The 25701-nt window shown below is 43.9% G+C and overlaps 1 protein-coding gene across 1 annotated transcript in view; it reads left to right on the forward strand.

Annotated features, from left to right (window-relative positions):
• The window catches only part of FHDC1 (FH2 domain containing 1), a 51907-nt gene that overhangs the window by 14678 nt on the left and 11528 nt on the right, over positions 1-25701 (forward strand). The window contains 5 exon segments of the mRNA XM_040418555.1: positions 2291-2882; positions 14507-14568; positions 15327-15429; positions 20284-20369; positions 22447-22547. Of these exon segments, the coding sequence (XP_040274489.1) occupies positions 2391-2882; positions 14507-14568; positions 15327-15429; positions 20284-20369; positions 22447-22547 (844 nt within the window). The 5' untranslated portion in view covers positions 2291-2390.

Raw genomic sequence — 25701 nt, forward strand, 5'->3', positions numbered from 1 at the left:
GGGAGAATGAGCTCCTCCCTGGGGCTTCCCTATAAGGTAAGACCATAAATAATTAGACTAGGGCTAAACTGATGAAAGGTCCTCTTTAAATGGTTAATGCAATGTAAAACAACTCCTCAACCTAGACTAGAAGCTTAGAAAGGTCTACTTGACCATGAGTGGTACCTTACAGCTTTACTATACAGTGTGCAGAGCTAGCAGGTACATTTCCAGGATGTATAAGTGTTTGCCTGTAAATAACCCACAAGCAAGGAGATGCCCTGAATTGGGGAGGAACGATGGCTGAGTGAGTAATTTTACGTCACTGCAGCCTTTGTCCCCGATATCCTTTATCCTGCTGGAAAGTCAACATCTTAGTGAATGGGGAAACACAAGAAGCATTAGGTGGCTAAGAGGTTACCACAGGTGACTGTCACCACCGAGGTGAAGCCTTTTGTTATGTTCTCTGTGATAGGTAAAAGATCTCCGAGTAAAGGCTTTGCTCTTAACTGATAGAGAAGATTAGAAACATACATGAGAAGTTTCACCGGAATGAGTCCATATCAGTGATTTCCAGCGTTCAACAATCCAGCTGTTGCCAAACTACCGTACTGTGAAAGAGTTTAGGCAGGCGCGGAAAGTAAGAACTATCTTAAGCACAATGGAAGTGATGATATGACCCCCACAAAGCCCCGATCTCCACATCATTGAGTCTGTCTGGGATTATGTGAAGACTCAGAAGGATTTGAGCAAGCCTACATCCACAGATGATCTGACTGTGGTTAGTTCTCCGAGATGTCTAGAACAACCTCCCTGCTGTGTGTGTGCGCAAGTGGACTGAGAAGAATTGATGCTGTTTTGAAGGCAAAGGGGCGATCACATCAAATATTGATTTGATTTAGATTTCTCCTTTACATTCACTTTGCATTTTGTTAATTCATACACTTACTTTGCAGCATTTTTACCACCTGCCTAAAACTTCCAGCTTTTGGATGCTATGGCATGCTGGGATTTGTAGCTTCACAACACTTGGAGACCACTGGTCTGCACAGTTAAGTCTGGTGCCAAGTTGACATAGGTAGTCTTATAGGTCAGGCAATGCATCCAGGAGGACTGACTCTCTAGAGCCCTCTGTTGGATGCCTTAAGAGCCACACTGCTCTGAGCTGACCACGGGCAAAAACTCAAAACAGTTGTCTGCAGATGGGTGTCTCGGGTTTTAGCCTGTTTCAAAGGGCCAGTCGGTGGCTTTTGTCCTCTTAGATAAATTTGAAACAATACACATTAGGGGGATTTCACATCACCGTTTCATTTTCCTTTCTTCTGATCGGTCAGAAGAACAGGGGGAAAAAAAACAAAAAAACGGGTCCTGTGTCTGAGATCTGTATGACTGGAAAAAAAGTATTGCATGCAGGACTTTTTTTTTTACCATCTAAAATAATGGATCTCGGACAGAAATGTCTCAAACGGATGCAAAGTGTGCATAAGGCTAGGGCTACATTGCGACATGTCGCTCGCCATTTATTGTAATGAGTCCAAGGTGTTGCACTGCGACAATTGCAATAAATGTCACAATGTAGTCGTACACCTTTTGTTGGGTGACAAATGTCGAAGTGTAGCCTTAGCCTAATTGATGCACAGGACCCTTTATCCTTTATCTTTTTCTTTTTTTTTCCCCCCTGTTCTGATGGATCAATAGAACAGAAAATGAAACCGTGACGTGAACTCCCCCTTAGGCCTCGTTCACACTTCAGTGTTTGGTCAGTGATTTCTGAGCCAAATCCAGAAGTGAAGCCTACACAGTGATAAGGTATAATGGAAAGATCTGGTCCTGTGCTGTGGTTTTGACCCGCACCTGGTTTTGGCTCACAATCACTGATGGAAATCACTGACCAAATACTGAAGTGTGAGCGAGGCCTTAGGCCTCATGCACCTGACAGTTGTGTGTTTTGCTGTCCACAAATGCGGATCCGCAAAACACTGATGGCGTCCGTGTGCGTTCCGCTATTTGCGGAATGACATGGACAGCTTTTGATATAACTGCCTAGGAGAGGTTATATATTTTTTTTTTACGGACCACGGAAGGGAGCAACGGATGCGCACCGCACATGGAGTGTTGACCGCATCTTTTGCGGCCCCATTGAAGTGAATGGGTCCGCATCCAAGCCGCAAAAACCGCGGCTCGGATGCGGACCAAAACAATGGCCGTGTGCATGTAGCCTTATTGACAATATTAACTGAATTATATTTTGTTTACCCCTTTTACTTCTGATTTAAAACGTGGAATTAATACCATTGTTGGTCCCTTTCAGGTCTCGAACCCGTGAGATGCATGTGATGGTGGACGACGGTTTCTACTGCCTTGCGGTCCATCATTAGTGATGCCCCATTTGATGACAACTCTACATCAAGATGCATGTTATGAACTGTGTATCCCTGGTCAATGATAAGGAGATTGGTGATTGCACTGTGGTCATTAGTGACTTCATGCTTGATGACCGATTAAGTGCTGCACCTGAAACGCCACCACCACCTCCTCCTCCTCCTCCTCCACCTCCACCTCCTCCACCACTTCCCTTTCAGAATCATGACTCTCACCAAGGGCCGCCGCCGCCACCTCCCCTACCTGGTGCCCCCCCACCTCCTCCTTTTCTACATAACGGTATTTATGGACATGGCAGTAACAACAGAAAAAAGAGAATGAGGAGCTTTTTCTGGAAAACCATCCCTGAAGAGAAAGTCAAGGGTAAAACCAACATCTGGACTTTAGCTGCTAGACAGCATCAGTACCAAATTGACACAAAGACAATCGAAGAATTGTTTGGGCAACAAGAGGATGGAAAGCCAGGAGTCTTCAAGAGAACTGGGAGCTCTAGGTTGTCTTTCCGTGAGCTGAAAGATGAGGTAACTGTTCGAAAAATTGACGTTATTTCTGTAGCTTATTAATGTGTGGAGTAGAGTTATACATTCATATAACATACCAGGGCTGAAAGTTTCTTCATTCGGGTCATACAAACTAGACTTGGGTCAGCGGGACATCCGAGGTGTATGAAATGCTCGGGTGATGTTTGTACAGCAAAATTGGGGGTAGAAAGGAAGGCGCATGTGAATTTCAAGATGACCAATCCAGGGACATAAGAGGCAGGGGCTTTTTCCCCTTCATAAACACAGTTACACTCTGCATGTGTGTGGGGAGTTTGTTAGGAACGGCTGTCAGCCAAGAGCGCGGCTATTGCTAGTGAAAGTGTTTGACCTTTAGGATGTAATTCTGACCAAATGAGGCAATAATCACCACGTGGTAAACCTAGGGGGCGATGTACTAAGATTAGTATGTTCTCTGCGCACAACTTTTAATAAATTTAAAAGGGTTTTCTGAGCTCTTTTTTACTTATGACTAGTGTTGAGCGAACTTCGAAGTTTGGCGTATGAGGTTCAAGTTATCTAAGAATTCAGTTATGGATTCCGCTACCAACACTACTGATGACCTATTCTCTGGATAAGTCTTCAGTATTTGATCGGTGGGGGTACGACACCTGGGACCCCTGCCAATCAGCTGAAAGGCTCCCCAGCACAGCACTGTACATAGTATCGCAGCCCAGCCCCATTCACTTCAATGAGGCGGAGCTGCGCCTAGGCCACGTGAACGATGAACGTGTCATCACTCGGCCTAGGAAAAGCAGAAAGAAGGCCACTGCGCTCATAGAATCGCCTCTGCCTTCTCAAAACCCAGGTGTCGGACCCCCACCAGTCAGATACTGATGACCTATCCTGAGGATAGGCCATCATAAAAAAAAATTCTAAAAACCTCTATGTAATAGTGATATTGTATGGTACTAGGAATAGAATAGGGTAACGCCTTGGGCTGCATAAGCGAGGTGTTAAATTGCTGTATGATTTTGGTGGAGAAAAGTGCCCTCGCCAGCCACACCATATCGGCAGGTGGTGTTTTGGGGGTAAAGTATGTGACAGTTTGCCACCTTTTTGGCGGCAGTGCTGTCCCCTGTAGCCTGACTTTCTTTAAGCTGTTCATTCAGAAGAGAACGTGAAGCTCTAAGTGTGCACTGTTATTTGAGCCATATTTAGTAAAAAGTATAGAAATCCATTTAAAGTAATCCTATTTTTGTTGTATCCATAGTAATACTGAAGATACTGCAATGTAATGAGGTCACTTTCTGGTGCTATCCAATTAGCAGTAGGATCCCAATTAGACTTGTGAATCTTTAATTGCTGGTGCGAAGCTGTGCAAGCAGATCTGTTTAGTGGCATCGTCCTTGGATACGATGCATGGTGCCCGCTGCATTATAGAGACAGATCTGCCCTCGTATCTGAAGCTGATCAGCAGATCAGGGAGATGACCTGCAGTTTCATTGTGTGTTCCTCCATTTTGAAATTTATACATATTTTCCGTTAGTATCCAATCAACATTTCATGCAGATGGTACAGGGACACATTCATTCTGATGGGGCCACAAAAATGCAGAGAGCACAGGAATGCCATCTCATCCCAGTTGAAAGCATGGGTGCATGTATGGCCGGCCTCGAGACCTAACCCTCCCTGAAAATCTAGATTATTAAGGGACAGTTTTAGGATTTTAATATGCGCTAATTTTTTTTATATCTGTGACTATTCTTTGTCTTGGCTTTTGTTTTTTGTTTTTATCGCTCCATGTATTCTTCCTCTTCTGGTTCTCATGCTTCCTCCTTTGTCTCATTTAACTTTTTCATTCTAAACTTCACCGTGACCATAGAGAGCCACTTTTAGTGACTTAAAGGGGTATTCCGATCACAGACAACAGGGGCATTTCGCTAGGATATGCCCCCATTGTCTGATAGGTGCAGGTCCGAACTCTGGGACACGCACCTACAATGAGAACGGAGCAGGGAAATGAACGGAGGGCGCACTGTGCAGGCGCCCTCCATTCATTTTTATGGGGCCATCTGCCCTATAGAAATGAATGGAAGCAGGGGCCGCGCATGCGCGGTGCGCTCCTATTCACTTCTATGGGAGCAGCGCTTGGTGGTGGACGGACCCTGGGAAATTCGGGGTCCTCCAGCCACAGCTCTCCCTGCTCGGTTCTCGTTGTAGGTGCGGGTCCCAGAGGTGGGACCCGCACCCATCAGACAATGGGGGCATATCCTAGCGATATGCCCCCATTGTCTGTGATGGGTATACCTCTTTAATTAAAGCATCATACATTACGCTAATTAACGGAATGCTAATCTCTATGTATCTTTATCTAAACCTATCAAAAGAACAATAGAACTGTCATAGTGTTGTCCCAATTCTACACCTACTATCATCATGGGGATTACTTTGCAGATCATCTTCCCCTCACAGTAGCAGGAAACTGACAGTGGCTTGCCTTGTCTATATGGAAGGTCATTTGTGTTGCCTGCTACAGAAGACAACATTTCGTCTGCAATTTTTAATTGTGTAGTGCTGCCAGTATGAAAAATAAAAATAGGCAAATATTTAAAAAAAAAAATCTTTTTTTTGTTTTCTATGGTGTTTGATGGATCAGGTTCAGAAAAATGATGATGAAGGGGTGGTGAATGGAGACGAGTTAGATTAGGGGATGCGATAGGCCACCCATTGATGAGATGCAGATTTATCATTGGAATGGGCTCCTGACAATGATGGATTGTTTTGTGTCAGAGGTAGTCAAAAAATCCTCTGAACTGTTCCGACCGGCCATTGACCATCTCTGGTGTGTGGCCAGCTCTAGTGCCTGATGGTTGGCGAGATTGGGCCGGGCCCTACTGATACAAGGCGGCAGGCTATGCAGAGCACCTTGTTTTGCTTCTGGATATTTCGGTGCAGGCTGTGGTCTTAGGTGTGATCCTGTTTGAAGGTGGAGACAATAACAGGCGTTGCACATGTGGGACGCGTACAGGGTGTAAGAACAATTTATTCTGGCTGGTGCCTCCATAAGGTGATTCATGCTTCTCTTTGCATTTCCCAGAACAGCCAATGACTTTACAGCCACAAAGGGATGATGTGTTAGAACGTAATCTCTGAGATGTCACTTTACCCCTGGAATACAGCAGCGGCCGATAGCCTATAAATTATATATAATTAGATTTATATATAGATTTTACATTCCTAATCAGAATTGATTTCCTGAAATGGCTACATTGTCCTTAATAAGCAAATATTTGACCCACATTTATCTAAAGTAGTTAAGTTGGTCCAGGAACCTTCCTGGAGACTTTAATGCATTAGCAGTGTCACGTTCGCTTCTGTATCCTGTATATTGGATCCATGTTTCCTAAAGCAGAAAGACTTTGGGGGGCATTTATTAAGATTGGCGATTGCGCTGGCAGTGGATGCACCAAAGTTATGTTTGAGGCGGGGTGTCTACATAACTTTGCCGCTTGCTGCCACTGGCCCTTGCTGGCATACATTAAGATCATTTTCCTTCTGAAAAACTGGCGTGGAAAATGACAAATGAGGCAGGTTTTCCGCACTCGCGCCATGCCCCCTTTTTTTTCGCCACTAAGCAAAAAAGGGGAAAAATCAGATGTTGCCGCAAAACACCTTTGTGACAAAATCTGCGACACATTTTGAAAGGAGCTCTCTCTTATGGGACAACCCCTTTTAATAATTTTGTAGCTGCAAACATATTCCCTACTTGTATCTTTAACCACAATTAGATTAGAATTGGAGATTTTACAAAAATTCGCTTTGTAAAAATCCGGTATAAAAGGTGCCGCTTTGTTCTGGGTGTCACGTTTTCAGCTTGCGCCTAATGTTACAAGAGTTTTTTTTGCATTAGACATACATACAAACTCTATGGGCCAGATTTACTAATGTGTCTGAGCCTAGAATATGTCTAAGGGTTCATTCACACGGCCGTTGTTCGTCTGTTCCATGTATTGGGGCGGCAATTTGGGGTCCCCAATGTATGGGCACCATCCATGCGGCTGCCGCGACAGATCCAGACCAATTGTACTTGAATGGGGCCGTGATCCGTCCGCACTGCATAAAAATAGAACATGCACGGAGTGCTTCCGTGAGGTTCCGTGCCTCCGGTCCGCGCCGACCTTCCGGATTGTGGACCCATTCAAGTGAAGGGGTCTGCATCAGTAAAGCGGGGTGCACAAGGCCAGTGCCCACATATTGCGACCCTCTGTTTGCGGGCCGCAATACAGGCATGGCCCAACAACGGCTGTGTGCATGCGCCCTAAGACTGAGCTCAGACTTCAGTTATTGTGAGCCCAAAACCAGTAGTGAAGCCTGTTTTTGACCCACACCTGGTTTTGGCTCACAATAATCAATGGAAATAACTGACTAAATAACTGAAGTGTGAACCCAGCCTAAGAATTCACACAATTTGGTGCAAATAAAAAGCTTTCTACACTTTTTCCCTACTTGCCCTGAAAGGGATCGGCGTGGTGCATGAAGAATATTTGCCACAATTCTGGTGTAAAATTCTGTTTCTATGTAAGTCAACCAATAGTTGGTATAAAGTCTGGGTTGGCGTGCTTTATGCCACATTTATTTTAAGGGTCACAGGTTGTTTGATAAATTTGTCTCATCCTTAAGCCTAATACTTTTTTGTGTAGAAAAGCTACCCCAGTTCTCCTACATCACCCTCCTACTGGAGTGAGACTGCAACATTTTTGCAGTCTGTGATAGATCTGGCCCTATTAAGCATTTGCGGATCCGCAATACACGGGCACCGTTCCGTGTGCATTCCTCATCACGGATGCGGACCCATTCACTTCAATGGGTCCGGAGATGCGGAATAGTGCAGAACGGAGGCACGGAACGGAACCCTACGGAAGCACTGAGGAGTGCTTCCGTGGGGTTTCATCCCGTACTTCCGTTCCGCAAAAAGATAGAACATGTCCTATCTTTTTGCGGAACGGCCAGATCGCAGACTAATTAAAGGGATTTGGTCCGCAATCCGCTGCGGCTGCCCCACCGTGGGTGTTCGTGCATTGCGCCCCACAGCACGGCCACAGGGCGCACACGTTTGTGTGCAGGAGGCCTAAGACAGCTCCCGTCCTGAACTCCTAGCACCATTATATTGATTTATGATGCTATGTAACCCTTAGAGGTCTGGAATGTATTGGATAACAGTGACATCATGATGTCGGTGTTATCCAATACATTCCAGACCTCTAAGGGTTACATAGCATCATAAATCAATATAATGCTATAGGACCCCGGGAGTGCTGGGAGGTCAGGACGGGAGCGGTCTTATACTCGCGCTCCGAGTTCGGACTGTACAACTCGCTCATGTTAAAGCAGCCTAAGGGTGCCTTCACACATTGGGTGTTTTTGTTGTAGCTGATGCTGTGGATTTTGTGTGTGAATTATGTTGCGCAACAAGACTTTATTTGCGTTCTGTTCCGCTGCAGAATGTTAATTCCACGCCAGAACAGGATGCAGGTATTGACACTTTTCATCCCCATAGGCTAACATGGGGATGTCTCTATGTGGGAAGGCACCTTTACAATGCAAAAAGTCGCACATTTTTGCACAAGTAATCCAAACAGTCACAAAAGACCCATTTTCCAATGTTTTTTGAAGCCAGAATTCTGGAGTGAAGGCATGATTAAATCGGGGCCTCCTGTCTTCTAGAGAATACCGTAATCCATTTTTGCAATGCTCCGGGTTTGCATTAGTCATGCCACAAGTCATCCTCTGTATTGTGGGGTTTCTAACTCTATGATGTGGGTATGTCTGGTAAATTTAAAAAACATTTAAGGTGCTTGAAGTATCCTAGATATGTCACGGTGCATAATGAGTGTGTTGTCTTGTAGCAGGGTCGCCCCTGTTATTTGAGTGCACTTTCTGTAGAGATTGCACTGATGCCCCCATGTGCATTGCAGAATGTCACTAAGGTTACCCGTTCAGTCATTCAGACTGCCAGCAACTCGTCCTCGTTCATACCATGCCATAAATGTGTAATAAACCTTTTTTGTGGAAACAAGTTGAAATAACAGCGGGCGCTGCCCTCCGTGGGTGTCCAGCAATCTGTGTGACATCCCTTTGTTTGTTTTGTTCATGCTGCAGACCACGGCTTTAGTAAGAGACGGCTATAAATCAGTGGAATGTCACCAGACTCCCAGTAACAGTCGCCTGTTGACGTATGTGTCCTGAACTTTTTCCTCCGTCCCTTTTGATGAACCTATGTCACAGAATGGTGATATGTCTATATTGCATTTTTCAGCTTAACAAATAAGGAGATGCCGGTTTTACCGAAATATTATACGTTATTTTTAGTCCTATTTTGTCTAAAGAGCTGAAATGACACAATGACTTCTTGTGATGTGGTATTCTCTGGATGGTGGGAGTTATAGTGCTGCTTCCATCTCCATTTCCAGTTGAATTGCCCTGGGAATCAGAAATCTTGGGCAGCTGATACCTTGGAGTGATTGATGGCACTGGTTGTAGTTACCAAGCATTAGTTATAAGTTAAAAAAGTTGTACCATCTGAAACATTGGGGGCATATTGCTAGGACATGCCCCCAGTGTCTGGTAGGTGCGGATCCCGCTGGCTTGGCCATTTTTGTCGGCCCCATAGAAATCAATGGCGCAGTGACTGTGCTTGAGTGTTGCGCCTACTTTCATTTCAATAGGACTTCCAAAAATCGCTGAGCGTGGCACTCGGCTATTTTCAACTTTTCCATAGGAATGGAGTGTGGCCGCATGCTCGGTGTGTCCTCCGTCACTTTGCCGCCTCCATTCTAAGTGTAGGTGCGGGTCCCAGAGTTGAGACCCGCACCTATTAGACATTGGGGGCATATCCTAGTGATATGCCCACAGTCTCTAAGATAGTACAACCCCTTTAACAGAACTCACAGATATTCCTTGAGCTTTAAATGGGTTTTCCAGGCTCCTGATATTGATGGACAGATATATCCTTTAAAAGGGTTGTCCGAATTTCTATATTGATGGCCTACACTCAGGACTCCGGGGATCACCTCAGATCAGCTGCTTGTAGAGGCTGATTTTTGAGGTTTCATGTGGCTAAACAACTTTGCATTTACTCTGGCTCTTATGCCCCTCCCCTATGCCAGATTGGAGCTAGGTGCTTTAAAATGTGATCTGCAGGCAAATAGCCTATTTCTTAATTTGCAATGATTGCTTTATTAATACTTAGCTTGTATTTAAATCCTAAATATTAAAGGAGAACTAATTAAATCTTCCATTAGTGATAATCACATTATAAGTTCAGATACTTAAAGGGAACCTGTCATCAACTTTTCGCTGACCTCACTGAGAGCAGCATAAAATAGTGACAGAAATGCTGATGTCAGCGGTGTGTCACTCATGGGCTAAAAGTAAGAGATTGCTGAGAACCAACATCATAATCATTGCAGCCCAGGCCTTGAAAAGAGTCACATCCACCTGAGAAGAGTCCTGGTTATTCCTAATCTCCTGCTCTCTCGCCCATCTGCTGATGATTGGCAGTTCTCTCCTAGAGAGAAAGAGAGAGAACTAGGTAGAAGACTGTCAGTCATCAGCAGGTGAGCAGGAATTCATGACTCTTCTCAGGTGGCCGTGACTCTAATGATTGTGATGTTGGTTTTCGGCAACCACTTACTTTTAACTTATAAGTGACAGACTGCTGAAATAAACTCACCTGTCTCTACTTTATTCTGCCATTAGTATGAGCAGCAGAAAGGTGATGACAGGTTCCCTTTAAGCCTTTGCTATGAATTAAATAGTAATATAATTATCCAAATGGCCTGGTTGCTCCAATACTCGTAAGGCAACTTCACATTGCTGTTCTACTTTGTATCATTTACTGTCAATGTAGATCGCCTACGCCCATGTTGGCACTGTTGTGAGGATCCACTGGGCACTGTGTCATTTGTTAAAAACTGAGCGCAAAGCCCTTCCTGATATGTTTTGCTGTTATGTGGCATCCTCAGGGGGCTATGGCAAGGAGACTCCTTCCCCTGGGTGATTTATCACCTCTCATGTTCCACCCCTATTTGTCATAACCAAATAGAGGGTTTATTGGTTGTTGAGCCCCCTGTGTCTCTTGTGCGACAAGGGGAGTTTCCAGTAGAACATCTATAGTCTCCTCACTCAACATGTGACAACTTAACATCCATATGAATGTCAAGATCCCAAATTTTGCCCATAGTGCATCTTGGTGCCATTTCTTCAATCATTAGGAGAAATAAAATGGCTGCCATCCTATTACTACACACAAAACCCGTCCTAATCGTACAGGAGGACAAGTTACTTCACAACACTGAGCTAAACAGCTGCCTCATCCTCCTCTCTGCTCTACTTGTCAGGGATTATGATCCTGAATACAGCTGATAAGATCTCAGTAAGAATAGAGTTCATGAGGAGACATGAAGTACAGAGAGAAGGGTTGGTGTGTGGATAACGGGCTGCAGCCTTGTATGCAGTCTCCATTACCACAGCAACACATTACAACAGTCTGTCCTGTCCATCCTCTCCGTACTTCACGAAAGCCATTGCCACAGAGATTGTTATTCTTATCAGATGTATTCAGGATCATAATCCCTGACAAGCAGAGCAATGAGGAGGATGAGGCGGCTGTTTAGCTCAGTGTTTTGAAGTAACTTGTCCTGCTGTGTGATTAGGTTTTGTGAACTAATGGGACAGCGGCCATTTTATTTCCTCTGATTGCTCCACAGACAAAACGAAGCATTATAACTAATGAAAAGTATTTAGGAATATATTTATTATAAAGTAATATCTAAGTAGTTTAATTTTCTTAATTCTTAGAGAACCCCTTTTAAGAACCAATTATTCTCATGCTGCCTAATATACTGTACCTCCTGTTTTGTGCCACTTTATCTGTCAATGGTTGTAAAGTTTTGGCTAATCGTTGTGTGTATATATAGCTTGACTTTCTACTTCCTCCTGCCGGTGCACCTGTATGTTAATGTCATGTAGCCACACGCTCTTTGTTAAGCACAACCATTGCCATGGTCTTGTGCAGTTTATCTGTACAGATCCATCTGACCCAGCATGGAGGAGCTGGATGTGGAAACATATTTGCATGATGAAATGGCGCGTGATGTTGGGCTACAAGTTATGGCTGTCCTCGAGGACTTTCCATGGAAATGTATTCCCACCAGAGAAATTAGCTAGTGACAGAAGTGCTATTCAACAGAATATCGTAAGAAAAGGTTGGTTGTGGATCCAGGCAGTGATTTTCACCCTATGTATGATGGCTAATTGAACTGTACAGTGTGTACCTGTCCTGAAGTAGGAGCTGTTCTCCTGAACCTGGGGGCAAGACACGGATGTCCTACCGAGTATGTCTTTCCTGTTTATTGTGTTATCCTTGGCATCCGTCGTTGACACGTGACTCCACCAAGAAGAGTTGCTGCATGCCCAAAGCGGGATCTGGGATGTACAAGTGAAAGGATTGTTTAGTTTGCAATTAAATAGTTGTGGGCGAGTCCTCATTACTTAATGTCTTCTGTAGTGAGACCTCTTATCCAGGCATCAACGTGCGTGTGGAAAACGTGTTGTATAAAGAAATGCGCACAAATCAGATGAAGGTGCTCGGCTACATGGACTCTGCCTTCAGGATACAAAGGAACTTGCATTTTTGCTTATGGATCCTGGCTAGAAAATGCTAGATGACCTATGGTCGCCATTTGAGGCCCTGTGGTTAGCATTTGTAGCAAGGGGTTCAAAGCCAACCCAAGGCAAAATCTGTATTAATTGGTTTTTCCGTGAGTTCGGTATTGATGACTTATTCTCAGGTCATCAATATCGGATCTGTGGGGGTCAGAACACCAGCACCCCTACTAATCAGATTTTTGGAGAGGCTACGGGGCTTTGGTGTTCTGGTGGTCGCTGCAGCCTCCTCACAGAGTACCAAGCACAGCGCCGTACATTATGTAGTGGCTGGGATTGGTAGTTTTAGCCCAGACCCGTTTACTTGAACAGACACCCATGACTGAGGCCTCAAGATGCTCTATTGATCTCCATTGGGTGAATGGGGGCTTATAGATACAATTGATTTGTGTTGGAAGCCTTCTGGCTGCTGTGTGAGTAGACCCTATTTTATGTGTAGATAGCGATGTAAATGGGCTCTTATCGAGCTCTGCCTCTGATGCCACCGGATGTAAGGCAGTTATCCAATAAGTCAGTGTTTGAGCATATGAATAGGCCTTGAGACATGACTCAGATATTAAATAAGCCAGCATCTCATCTGCAGACAGCTTTTTCGGGGCAATGGCCCCTCATCAATGTAGACCATAGAGTACTGGCTTAACTGGGTGAGAGGGCTAAGTCAGATATTGGGGGGTACAAAGTCTCCTTGGGGAGAGAGCGCCTTAATCGGTGTGTGGAGACTTATAGGCCATACATTCTCCTCTGGAATTCCAGAGGACCATGTATAGCCTATACACGCAGATTAGGGTGCGAGCTCCAAGGAGAGAGAGTACCCCCCATCTTGTAGGGAACAGATGATGGGCGAAACTGGATTTTATGATTCTTATTCTCAATAAGATTCATTTTCATCAAGGATAGTGTTCACATTTTACATCCTGTGCTCTGCTGCCCCAGATAACGGCCTGTTTTCAGACATTTCACACAGACAGAAAGTGATGATGGCACGGCAGGAAGATGATAATGCGGGGGGAGCTCAGTCTTTTATTTTACATGCTGCCCGGCTCAGCCATTACGTGATGGCTCATAGCACTGATAGCGGCTGTGGGGACACAAACCTATCATCCTCTTTGTAAAGTGTTTTCTGTGAATCCTGTGTGTCTATGGGGTGTATGAAAGATGTGGACACATGGCGGTCACACAAGGCACCAGAGGAGATGAACACAAAAGTTTTTTGTCATTATTTAGGTTTTATCTGTGGTTCAGTTAATTTTTGCTCATAATATTTCTCTCAGTATAAAGCATGGGGGATGGACACATTATTTGGCACAGAAGGTATGTTTTGAGACTTCCTATAGATGAAGCAGTCGCTGGTCCTAGCTGTGCACTAGTGGAATAGTGGTGAGAAACTAAAAAAGCGGTTCAGGAACGCCCATAGAATTGGGAATGCTTTTACACTGAAGGCAAGGTTTGCAGTGGTTAAAACTGGTGCACAGTGAAAGTCTGGTTTAGGCTTCATTCACATGACTGTTGTTGGGTCGGATGCGGACCCGTTCACTTCAGTGGGGCCGCGAAAGATGCGGACAGCACTCTGTGTGCCGTCCGCATCCGATGCTCCATTCTGTGGCCCCGCAAAAAAATAGAGCACGTCCTATTCTTGTCCGTTTTGCAGACCAGAATAGGCATTTCTATTATGGGTGGCCCGTTAAGTTCTGCAAATTGTGGAACGCACACAAGTGACATCCGTGTTTTGCTGATCCGAAATTTGCAGACTGCAAAACATGGCGTGGTGGTATTCATGTAGCCTTATGTGTATCTGTTCACATAGTCTGATGCTAGATTATAATTTCTGGCACAATGTACAGAACGCCCGTATTTTGCTTTGTAGGACACTTCCTATTTCTCTGTATTATGTGGATGTGTGTCTTAAAACATATCATTTGTTTTCGGTCTCCTTTTAGGTTTCTCTTCTGGATTCCAAACGAAGCATGAATATTGGGATATTCTTGAAACAGTTTAAAAAGTAAGCTCCGCTAATTGTGTGACCCAACTGGAAACCAGTATGTCCCGCTATGGCTCCTAGGTAGCCATTATTAAAATGAATACTCGTTAAAGGCAAATTATTGAGGACTGCTTGAACTGGCTTAGCATTTGGGTCTTCAACTTCATAAATAATTTTGCAAACTTTTCATAAAAAAATGTTAAAATACAAATATCAGTAAATACTTGTATGTGACCTTCCTCATACACCATGAAGCATGTATTAAAAGCTCCCTCACAATACCATGGTGTACCCAGTAAACCAGGCCTTTATCATACTGACTACAAGGAAGATCTGAGAGTTTCAAGACTGCTGAAAACTCCTGTATTTGTTTTAGGCCTCTTGCACACAAACGTATTTTCTTTCCGTGTCCATTCCGTTTTTTTTTTTTGCGGACCATATGCGGAACCATTCACCTCAATGGGTCCGCAAAAAAAAACGGAAGGTACTCCGTATGTCTGTATTTCTGTTCCCCAAAAAAATAGAACATGTCCTATTATTGTCTGCATTACGGACAAGATAGTACTGTTCTATGAAGGGCCAGTTGTTCCGTTCCGCAAAATACGGAATGCACATGGATGTGATCCAATTTTTTTGAGGATCCGATTTTTGCGGACCGCAAAATACATACGGTCGTGTGCAAGAGGCCTTATTCAGTGGAAGTTCAGTCTTTGATTTTGGTTCAATTTATTTAAATTATAATTTTTTTTTTTTTTTGTTTCTTTAAAACTTGCTATTAGGTCTGGGGAACATGTCATTGAAGATATCCATACGGGGAAGTGTGATTTGTACGACTCTGAAGCCCTTCAGGAACTTCTGAAGTTGTCTCCAGAGCCAGAGGAGGTAAGATTTGTCCTTATTCATGTTGATGTTGTAAAGGGTTACTGCTTCTCCTCCACAGAAGGTGATAGTGATAAAGACGCAGTGATCTCATTAGTGACGTGACTTTTTCCTTTGATAGAAGTGTCCAGCGCACTTGGCTATTATCCAGTGAACCTTCGACCTGTATATACAGTTACAGAGGACGAGTACAACACATGTATTATTCAGGTTTTTGCCCACTTATAAAGTTTATTATTATTATTTTTTAATTGCAGCACACGTCATAATGATGTGCTAATTGTGGGGAGAGCTTAACCCTACAGGTACCGTTTTGGGTTGTTTTACAGTGCGCTCCTCTCCAAAATAATTGTATCATTTCACCATGATGCAAGTGACCCCATTCATCTTTTCATCATTAGGTTATTTTAGCATCAAATAACATAATCGATATTTAAGTTGGAAAAAGCATATCCTGCCAGGTCACTACATTCCACTGCAACAGTTTCCATTAGCTGCTGACACCCTTCCTGTCTGGGATAGATTCTGTCAGTGACAATAAAAGGCCCTGCTCTGCCGCTATATTGTGTCACACCGTAAGGTGTAGTACCCTAACCATAGGTCGGTAGGTGAATACCTGGTTGCACTTTTTGGGGTGCCAATAAACAGTAATTATAAGCGATGGTGACCCGGCTGCTACATGTCCATCAGTAATTGAGCGCCAGCAGAAGGCAGTAGCATAGGGCGCACGGCTCTTTCAGGTTACTGATGTCCAGGAGCACTCTAGAGGGGGCTGTTAGCTGACAACCAGGACGTGGAGTCACTGAGCCAATTTTGGGTGGAATCTATGGAAATGTATTGACTCCAACCTTGGTTTAAAAATATTATGTATTAATATTGTAGAAAGGTAGTAGATGCATAGCTTGTCGAATATTTACTTTTTCATATGAAATAAGAACATTTTTAAAATTTTAATCATGTAAATGATATGTTCTATACCTAGAAGGCCGGGTATTATTTTTTTTTTCAGCTGTTCTGCTCCGTTACAGGAGTAGAACAATGAAAATAACGGAAGTGCCGGACAGGGCACATAACTGACTGAACAGACTGCATTGACTACAATGCCGTCCGTTCATTTTTTTTTTCTTCAGAATCCTGTTTTTTTTGTTTTTTGACCAAAGAAGTCCTGCATGCGGGGCTTTTTTTTTTGTCTGGTCTTTGTGATGGAATCTGTGACGGTGGCCCCAAACAGAGCCTCCAGCACATACGTGAACTCGCCCTAAGGCCTCTAACTAGCAGGGTTGTAGAGTTGGTCAGTTTTTCATGGTTGGATGGTAGAAAAATAGAAGAGTCAGTCAAAAGTTTGGTTTACCAACTCCGCAGCCCTGCTGACCGCTCCTTTATCCTCCTGCACCAGAGCCTTTAGGTAGCCTAGAGTGGTTCTGTCTCTGCTGCCCCATCATAATTGTTATCATATGTTCCTGATTCAGCCTTCTCAAAGGGAAACATGTCCTTTAAAAGTAATGAAAGCTAGCACCTCCATTATAAAGCAAGAGCTAACACCGGCTCCACCATTGAGAATAGGTGATGGCTGGAGAACCCCCTTCTCCCCGCACAGTATGACCCCTGAGAAGCTCAGAGCAGGCTCTTAACAATCTTCCATTGATGTCAAGGAGTCCTCTCCAGTCTATAGGTTCCTTTGTCCATGTGACTGCCGTAAAGCAAATCTCTAGATGCCGTCAACAGTGCAGCAGCTCGGGCAAGATGGCCGCCCCCCGCCACCACATACAGAACATAAAAGAAAATGAAATCTACAATGGGATAATAAAAGCAGGTCATAAACAGGTTTCACGATCTGGTGCTAATTGGTAAAATAATCATCTAAATGATATAATCCCTCTGAAGGAGGGGACATTACTCATGAGACAAGCCTGGTGTAATGTGACTACACCTAAAACAATACTTTGTATTACTGCTAATGAGGGAAGTAATATGAGCGTAACTATTTCTCTGGATCTATAATGTTAATCCTTTTATACAAAGGTTGTTATTTTGCTTTGTTAGATGTGCTGGCAGCGACATTGCCCTGCAGCCTCGTCTGTTATCGCTCCGCAGATTACGTGTAGTGCCAAATGACTTGAGCAAGCTTTCAATATGAGCTTGATTTGATTTACGAGTACTTCCCACTATTCATATTTTTCATGGCTTTTCTTAGAAAAACCTATAAATATTTAAAGACATTTAAAATCTGTCTATCTGGAAAGAACAGTTGAAGTGGTTTTACGTATTTCAGTGAATGGGCGTCAGATAACGTTCTAGACCTGTGAGCTGCGGGGAGGATCGTCATTCATGAACGGCTATACGTGGGATATGTGTGTGGACGAGATAGAAGTAGTTGTGAAACTGGAGACTGCTACTCAGTAACCAGATTTTAGTCAAGTCTAGTAGGTGGTTTGAGTATTTATCACTTGATCAATTGACCCTCTGGAAACTGAGCTGCTATCATCACCTCTTATATTAGTTAGTGCCGATATGTTGTGTAGCACTGGATATAACTTGTCAGTGATCCAAAAAGGACCCGATCACTTGGATGTGGCCAGCACCTAGTTATTTCTCCCTTATGTAAATTTAGAAACATGCCTTTGTTAAGGGTGCAAATTGCGGATCCGAAAAACACGGATACCGGTCGTATGCGTTCCGCATTTTGTGGACCGCACATGGCCGGCACTATATAGAGAATGCCTATTCTTGTCTGCAGACGCGGACAAGAATAGGACATACTCCATATTTTTTGCGGGGCAGCGGAATGGAACAATGGATGCGGACAGCACACAGTGCTGTCCGCATCTTTTGCGGCCCCATTGCAATGTGGATCCATTTATACGGTCATGTGAATGCACCCTAACCTTTGTGAAAATGCATATAGTAAAATATGAACTTGTGCAACATGCAAGTTTTCCCCGATGAGCCAGCTGATGCTCGGTTTGTGTGAATAGCTCCTTGCTGTCATCCCACCTATTGAAAATGTGGTTAAAACTTTCAAAGTTGGCCAAAGTCTACAGAAGTGATCTTCAACTCTTATGCAGGAGCCGTCCTGTTTCCTGGGCACGTGCAGGTCTCTGAGCTGGCACAGGCACTCCCTGCTTCTCCTGGTATAAGCCCAGGGGTGTAGCTATCGCGGGTGCAGAGGTAGCAGTCGCTACCGAGCCAGGAGCCTGAGGAGGCCCAAAGACTCTTGTGCAACATAAGAAGACACCAGTATTATGGAAAGTGCATGCTGGGAGGGCTCTGTCATTGATTTTGCACTGGGGCCCAGAATCTTCAAGTTACACCTCTGATTGGAGGGAAGGGGTAAAGTCAAGAATTTGGCATGGGGTGGAGGGGGGTGGTTTGCCTCAGGCAGCAGGTAGTTTGTGGTTACCTGGCCACAAAGCCTAAGCTGAACTCTTGCACCAGGGCCCATGAGCCGTTAGCTACGCCCCTGTATATACCAGTGTTAGTACACCCAGCTTCACTGCGCTTACCTGGGAAGTGGGAATCAATGGCAGATGCTAAAGGTTTCAGGAGAACTTCTTCTGACGTTGGGTCATCTTTGGAGCATCAAACACTCCTGGTCGGTGCGTTTACAGTAAGGAGACTTTTCACATGAACAGCCCCCCAGGCCCTACTCATTGGTAATTGGCATAGTGCATAAAAGTGTATCTTTTTTTTTTTTTTACTCTGTGTATGCCCAGTTTATATAAGGGGTGTATATATAATACGTATATGTACAGGAGGAATATTGTCGTGCTGGCAGTCTATCTGGGGGATAGGTTATCAGTTCCAAATTTTCGGAAAACCCCTTTAAAGGAACCTGCCCCTTGCATTTTGCACACTAGACCGCCAGCAGAAGACCATTTCCCCCCCCTCCCCCTCATGTGCAAAATACATGGGAAAGGTTCCTCCTTGTAGCTTTCCATAGGCCATGGGACGTCACGTGCGTTGGTCACATGGCCTAGGAGCGGCTCAGCCCTATTGACGTGAATGGGACTGAGCTGCAATACCAAGCACAGCCTCTATACAATGTACGGTGCTGTGCTTTGAGTATGCAGAAGGCTTTAGAGAAGAGTGCCTTCTCAAACCGCTGATCAGTGGGGGTCCCGGGTTTCAGACCCCCCCACCGATCAGATACTGGTGACCTACCTGTTGCTGTGTTACGTCTGAAGGAGTAGCTACAGTAATAGTATCCTCACATTAATACTGATACTAGCAAATAGTTTTTTCTGTATCCCAGATCCTGAGCTATTATGATGTCAGTAGGACATTTTTATTTCCTTTCCCCTAGTAATGCCCTGCACTACTTTTCTCTTTTTGTCCTCTTTTAAGCATGTTGCGTGCAGTAATTCTGAATTTGTCCGTAGATTTGTAAAAGATTTGCATGTCAAATATGACACATGCCTGGCTGGCTAATTCTATAATGATCCACTGTGCAATAATCCTATTATTGCAGCCCATTGTGTTTTTGTATACTGTGTGGGGGATTATGTACAATTATATATGTATATATATTTTGTTTCTGCTTTTATATTGTATCTTGTCTTGACACGCTGCGTTAGCTACACTGCGGATTACAAATAACCTCACAGGGCTGTCTTTATATAGAAATAAAACCATTTTGGAGTTATGTGGGAGAAAAGGAATCTGGAAGGACTATTATCGGCTTAGTGTACTGTACAGTCGGGGCGCGGCCGTTCAGATTGGGAACAATTCAGCTCTCCTGTTTCAGTGGAATAAACTAAACCACCTGGAATTGTTTGCATGGAGTCTGGACGCCATCTGTACTTGTGCTTATGCTGGATGGATATGCATGTAATAATAATAATCTCTGTTACTTTATAGGTGAAGAAGTTGAAAGCCTTCAGCGGGGAAATAACGAAATTATCCCTGGCAGATTCCTTTATGTACATGCTGATACAGGTGCCAAAGTAAGTACAGAGCAGAAGTAACATGTAGACTTCAGTCGCTCGGCTCCTGTCAGGTTTTGTCTGCACTTTGGGTTGATAAATGGGAACAGCTTCTAATTTAGTGATCGTCTTCTATAGAAAACCCATCTCCAATTTATTAGGATATTCTGGGTACTAGAGGGTCCCCTTGTTTAGGACCCTCATCTACTAGGTAGAGCATTGGCATGGGACAGCCCATTGATTTCAAAGGGAATTATGTAATGCTGTATTTCTCCTGTGGTGGCGCTGCAGTCCCGCTCCAGTGATCACCTGCAATAACCGCTTACTCTCAGGGAATCCTCCTAAGAAAAAGTAATTCTGGAAACAGTGGTCATCACCTTTAATTCAAACAAGATCCTGCCGTTCAGGCTAAAGCGGCGAGATTCATTTCTGATGTCACTGCATGTTTGTTCAGACAGAATTGCCACATGAGCTGACAATCTATATCTGCCACATCTGATTATGGTTTTTGTAGGGGTTTGATCAAGCCTTTCAGCAATAGTCTCAGTAGTGCAGTCCTTTTGTCACTTCTGTGGTTGGCATTATGACTTCTCGTGTTATCAGCTTTCTTGTGTTCAGAGCTCTTTAAGGCGTTGCTCAGGGTTGCCATGATGGATACATTGGCGTTTCTAGGGGCCCTGAGATCCTTGTGCTTCTGTAACACATCATCTGTCCATTTTTCCTAATTAAAGGGGTTGTCTCAGTTCTTATAAAACTTTGCCAGCCATTGTGAATGTATAGCAAAAATGACACCATTATTCTACCCTGCGCTTCCAGCGTCAACAAAATCTTCCTGGCTACAGTGGTGACATACCATATACACCACGCCACTGCTGCAGCCAATTCTTGGCCTCAGCATTATACAGCATGTGACTACTGAGGCCAGTGATTGGCTGCAGCAGTGACACGAAACAAACATTAGTGGTGAGAATTTGTATAACCCCTTTAAGACCAGGCACTAATACATATTCTTTTTTTCTTACCGGATTGTAGATTTTCTTCTCTTTTCTGTACATGATTATGGGTTCAGTTATCCTGCCTGTGCTGCTGTTAACCCCATTTGGAGAGATGCATTACAGCAGCCATATGGACCATAGGAACCTGTAGTCTGAAGATGTTCATTGACTTCTATGGGAGAGTGTTTTAGGCATGTTCTATGACCTGTGCAAAGGTCACTTTGCTGGGAGTGGGAGGAGGTCATCTGTGAATGGTGGTTCCTGTGTTATTAACATATAGATAATCCTGCCTGTGAAAATAATGAGATGACTACTAAAGAGTTTACAGGAAATGTCAGCCTACTGTGAGGCTCAGTGGCCGGGTTGAGAACTGCAAGATTTCATGATTTTCATTTATTGTAGATGATTATATTGAAGAAGAAAAAAAAAACAATTCTTAATTTTATTTTCTGATGACACATTCCCTAATAAAACAATTTATTAACAGTACTCAGTATGAAATACCTGTCAAACTAAGATTGTGTGAAATACCTCTGTGGTAAAGGTTATTCAGCATCTTTAATGGCATTGTTGGTGGCCATCCACCTATGTCCCTTACCTTGTGTATCGGCTGTCCCCGGTGGTTATAGCCACCGCCATGATCCTGCAGCAGTGGATGCACTTGTGGGTTTGGTGTTCTGTTATTTGCCATGGTCCTGGCTAGGATCTCGGTTGGGACAGGCATGCTCAGTAGCTCACGCCCTACCTACCTTTCTGCTCTTCATTACAGATGAGTAAGATGCCCCTTTGAGAAACCCTGTAAATTAACCCTATGCTGCTAATATCACGGTATCGGGCTTGGTACTGCTCACAAATCGGGGGGAATCGAGGAGCAGAGCAGCCATGGCAAATAATGAAAAATATCATATCCGTCTGTCATCCAAACCATCCATTCATCATGGGTTTAGTATGGATGACGGATGGATTACATCTGTGAAAAAGTAAATTGGGAGAATGAAATGGCTCTTTAATATTTCAGTGTGCTGCCGCCTTTTATGTCAGTGTGTAAAAGTAATGTGCTTACAAGAATCGGCCTTATACACAGACGCTTCTTTTTTCTGCAGTTATTACTTGCGAATAGAAGCAATGGTGCTGAAGAAAGAATTTTCACCTTCTTGCTCCTCTTTGAATCAGGATATGGTGATAATCCGATTAGCCACAAAAGGTAATTAGAGATACTGCACGTCCTATTATTTCCTTCATTCTGTAGGATCTATATCTTGTACGTCTTCAAAATGGCAATTCTAAAAAGTACGCCATAAAGGGCTTTTTTTTTTTCTAAACGCCCTTTACCCTACATCATTTTGGTTTGAAAAATTGCCCATATGATAGCCTGTGATATGGCAGGAGAACCATTCATCAACTTTACAAAGGTTTGATTTAAGATTCCGAAAAAAAAAAATCTGCCTCCGCAGAACCCTGGATTTTGGGGCTCTGGAGCTTGCTATAAAAACCTCCATGACTGCGCAGTAATGGCTAGTAGACGGTGAGGGTACGGCCGCACAGGACGTCATTTGCAAGGGAAAATATCTGCTGCAGTTTCCAGGTGGAAATAGGTGAAATCCGGGTGATTTATCTGTAGATTTTGTGGTGGATTTGCTATGGTTTTCGGCATTGCAAAGGGTAAAACTGTGGTGAACATAACTTGAAGTGCTTAGGACTTAAAGGGGTTGTCTCTCTTCAGCAAGTGACATTTATCATGTAGAGAGAGTTAATACAAGGCACTTACTAATGTATTGTGTCCATATTGTCTCCTTTGCTGGCTGGATTCATTTTTCCATGGCATTGTAGACTGCTCGTATCCAGGAGTTACGGCCACCGCTGCAGCTCAGATGTCAGGTGTTCTGGACGGGATCTGCTGCGCATACGTGCTCCCACAGTATCGCTGCCACTTTTCCTATAGTGTGTCACCAGGGTGGTCGTAACCTCTGGAAACGAGCCGTGTACAATGTGATGGAAAAATGAATCCAGCCAGCAAAGGAGGCAATATGGAAAATCACAGTACATTAGTAAGTGCCTCGTATTAACCTTATCCACATGATGAATGTAATTTCTGAAGTGAGACAACCCCAGGCCAATTTCCTAATTTCATGCAAGTCGACATCAGAAAATCTGCCACATATCTGTTCCGTCAGAATGCATTGTGATACAAAGTAACAATCTGAGTTCTCAACTATTGTTTGTTAAAGGGAACCTGTCAACGGGATTTTGTGTATAGAGCTGAGGACATGGGTTGCTAGATGGCCGCAAGCACATCCGCAATACCCAGTCCCCATAGCTCTGTGTGCTTTCATTGTGAAAAAAAAACCGATTTGATACATATGCAAATTACCCTGAGATGAGTCAGAGCTTGAAAATGACTCTTCTCTGGTCACACAAGTAAGATATGACTCTTATGTTAATTTGCATATGTATCAAATTGTTTTTTTTACACAATAAAAGCACACAGAGCTATGGGGACTGGGTATTGCGGATGTGCTAGCGGTGATCTAGCAACCCATGTCCTCAGCTCTATACACAAAATCCCGGTGACAGGTTCCCTTTAAAGGCTTTATCAGGAAGTGTTTTCCTACATTCAGTTCTGTACAGTAATCTGAAAATGGAAGTCCCCTTCATACAAATAGTCATTATTCATAGGAAAACAAGGAATTTCTTTTTGTATTGTATTTGGGTGTTTTCCTTTATATTTAACACTTCCCGCCCTGCCTTTTAAAGCTCATGCACACGACTGTAGCCTGTTTTGCTGTATGCAAAACACAGATACCGGCCGTGTGCGTTAGAACGGAACATCCTGCCCTCTGTGGACAAGAATAGGACATGTTCTATTTTTTTTTTTTTTTTTTTTTTTTGCGGGTGCCACGGACTGGACGTACAGATGGGGACGAGCCTCACTAGCATCCCTGTTGTAGCCTGCTATTGGCTGAACCCCTCCCCCTTGCCAGATGTTTTGATCCGCGTGACTGGGAGATGCAGATGCAGACACCATCCCCCCACCCACCCCCCGAAAATATTAATGCATGTTCATCAAGACTTTGGACATTTGAAAGATACAGCCCATCCTGCAAAATAAAAGTCAATATGGCTGCCGATTGAAAAGCAAGAAAATTTGTCCTCTTGGAATGTGACCTTGGACAATAAAGGAGTTGTCCAGCTTTTTGGACACTGATAGCAGCTGAAACAAATCCTACTCTCCTGCTCTTTGCAGCTCTGCTCAGGGTCCCTGTTTCCCCCTGTCTTGTAAACTTCTGGATGGACAGGGTCTCATGCACCGCTGCATCCAGTGACTGGCCTCAGCTGTGATGTGTACCTGCTGGGTTCAAAAAGCTGCCCCCTGCCCCCCCCAGCCTGAAATAGTTACTTGCAGAGAAATTTGATTGCTTTCAGCAGCGCAGTGGAATAGGATTTATGCAGGCTACCTATTCATTATTTTACACTTGGTAAAGAAATCGGATTGAATGCACTGGTGAACAGGTCCCATACCCTTTGCTTTGTACACAGTTCATTATCCCCTGTGTACAGAACAAAAGCAGGAGGTTGCTACGTAACCCTGCCGAGACCAGAGATAGCAATGTATGTGGAGCTTATGCTATCTCACTAGCTGACACCTGCTTCATTTGCAAAGGCAGCGAGGAAGGTGTATGGCCACCTGCACACGCTGCGGAATACGTGCTGTTTTCCCGTGCAGAAAACCCACAGGGTATTACAGTACCAGCGAAGTGTATGAGATTACCCAAATGTCATGTACACCCAGCAGATTATTTTTTTTCCATGCAGAATTGAACGGCCGTGCGGATTTCAAATAGCATGTTGATTTATGTTTGCAGTTTTAGCTGCATATTTCATCCTTTTCAATGGAAGGGTGTGAGATCTGCGGCAAAACCGCATCAAATTACACCAAAATCCGCACTTAGACATTGCGGATATGCTGCAGAAATGCACATAAATACACACGGAAATTTGTGCGGATCCTGCGTGCGTTCACCCGTGTGCGGGGGGCCTAGGTGTTTGCAGTGCTACCGGTTTCACGTGACTATACCACAGACATGCGTTCTAGGCTTATCCGAAACTGCAAGTTTATTTCAGTGGTTACAAAGGGTACTGGCTACTGCGGGAACCTCTGGCAATGGCTTACCCCCATGGAAGAAAGAATGTCCCTGTGAGGCCCACGTACAGTACACATAAGATCATCTTACATTTAGACTTCTATCTTGTACATGTGCACATCTTCACATATGATCCTGGACCTCTATAGCGATATACATGGAGATGGTTCCTGTTCCATTTGTATGCAGAGGATTAGTGTGTAGGTAACAAGTACT

This window comes from Bufo bufo, chromosome 2 (genome assembly GCF_905171765.1).
Source record: "Bufo bufo chromosome 2, aBufBuf1.1, whole genome shotgun sequence".
In the NCBI taxonomy this organism is placed as follows: Eukaryota; Metazoa; Chordata; class Amphibia; order Anura; family Bufonidae; genus Bufo; species Bufo bufo.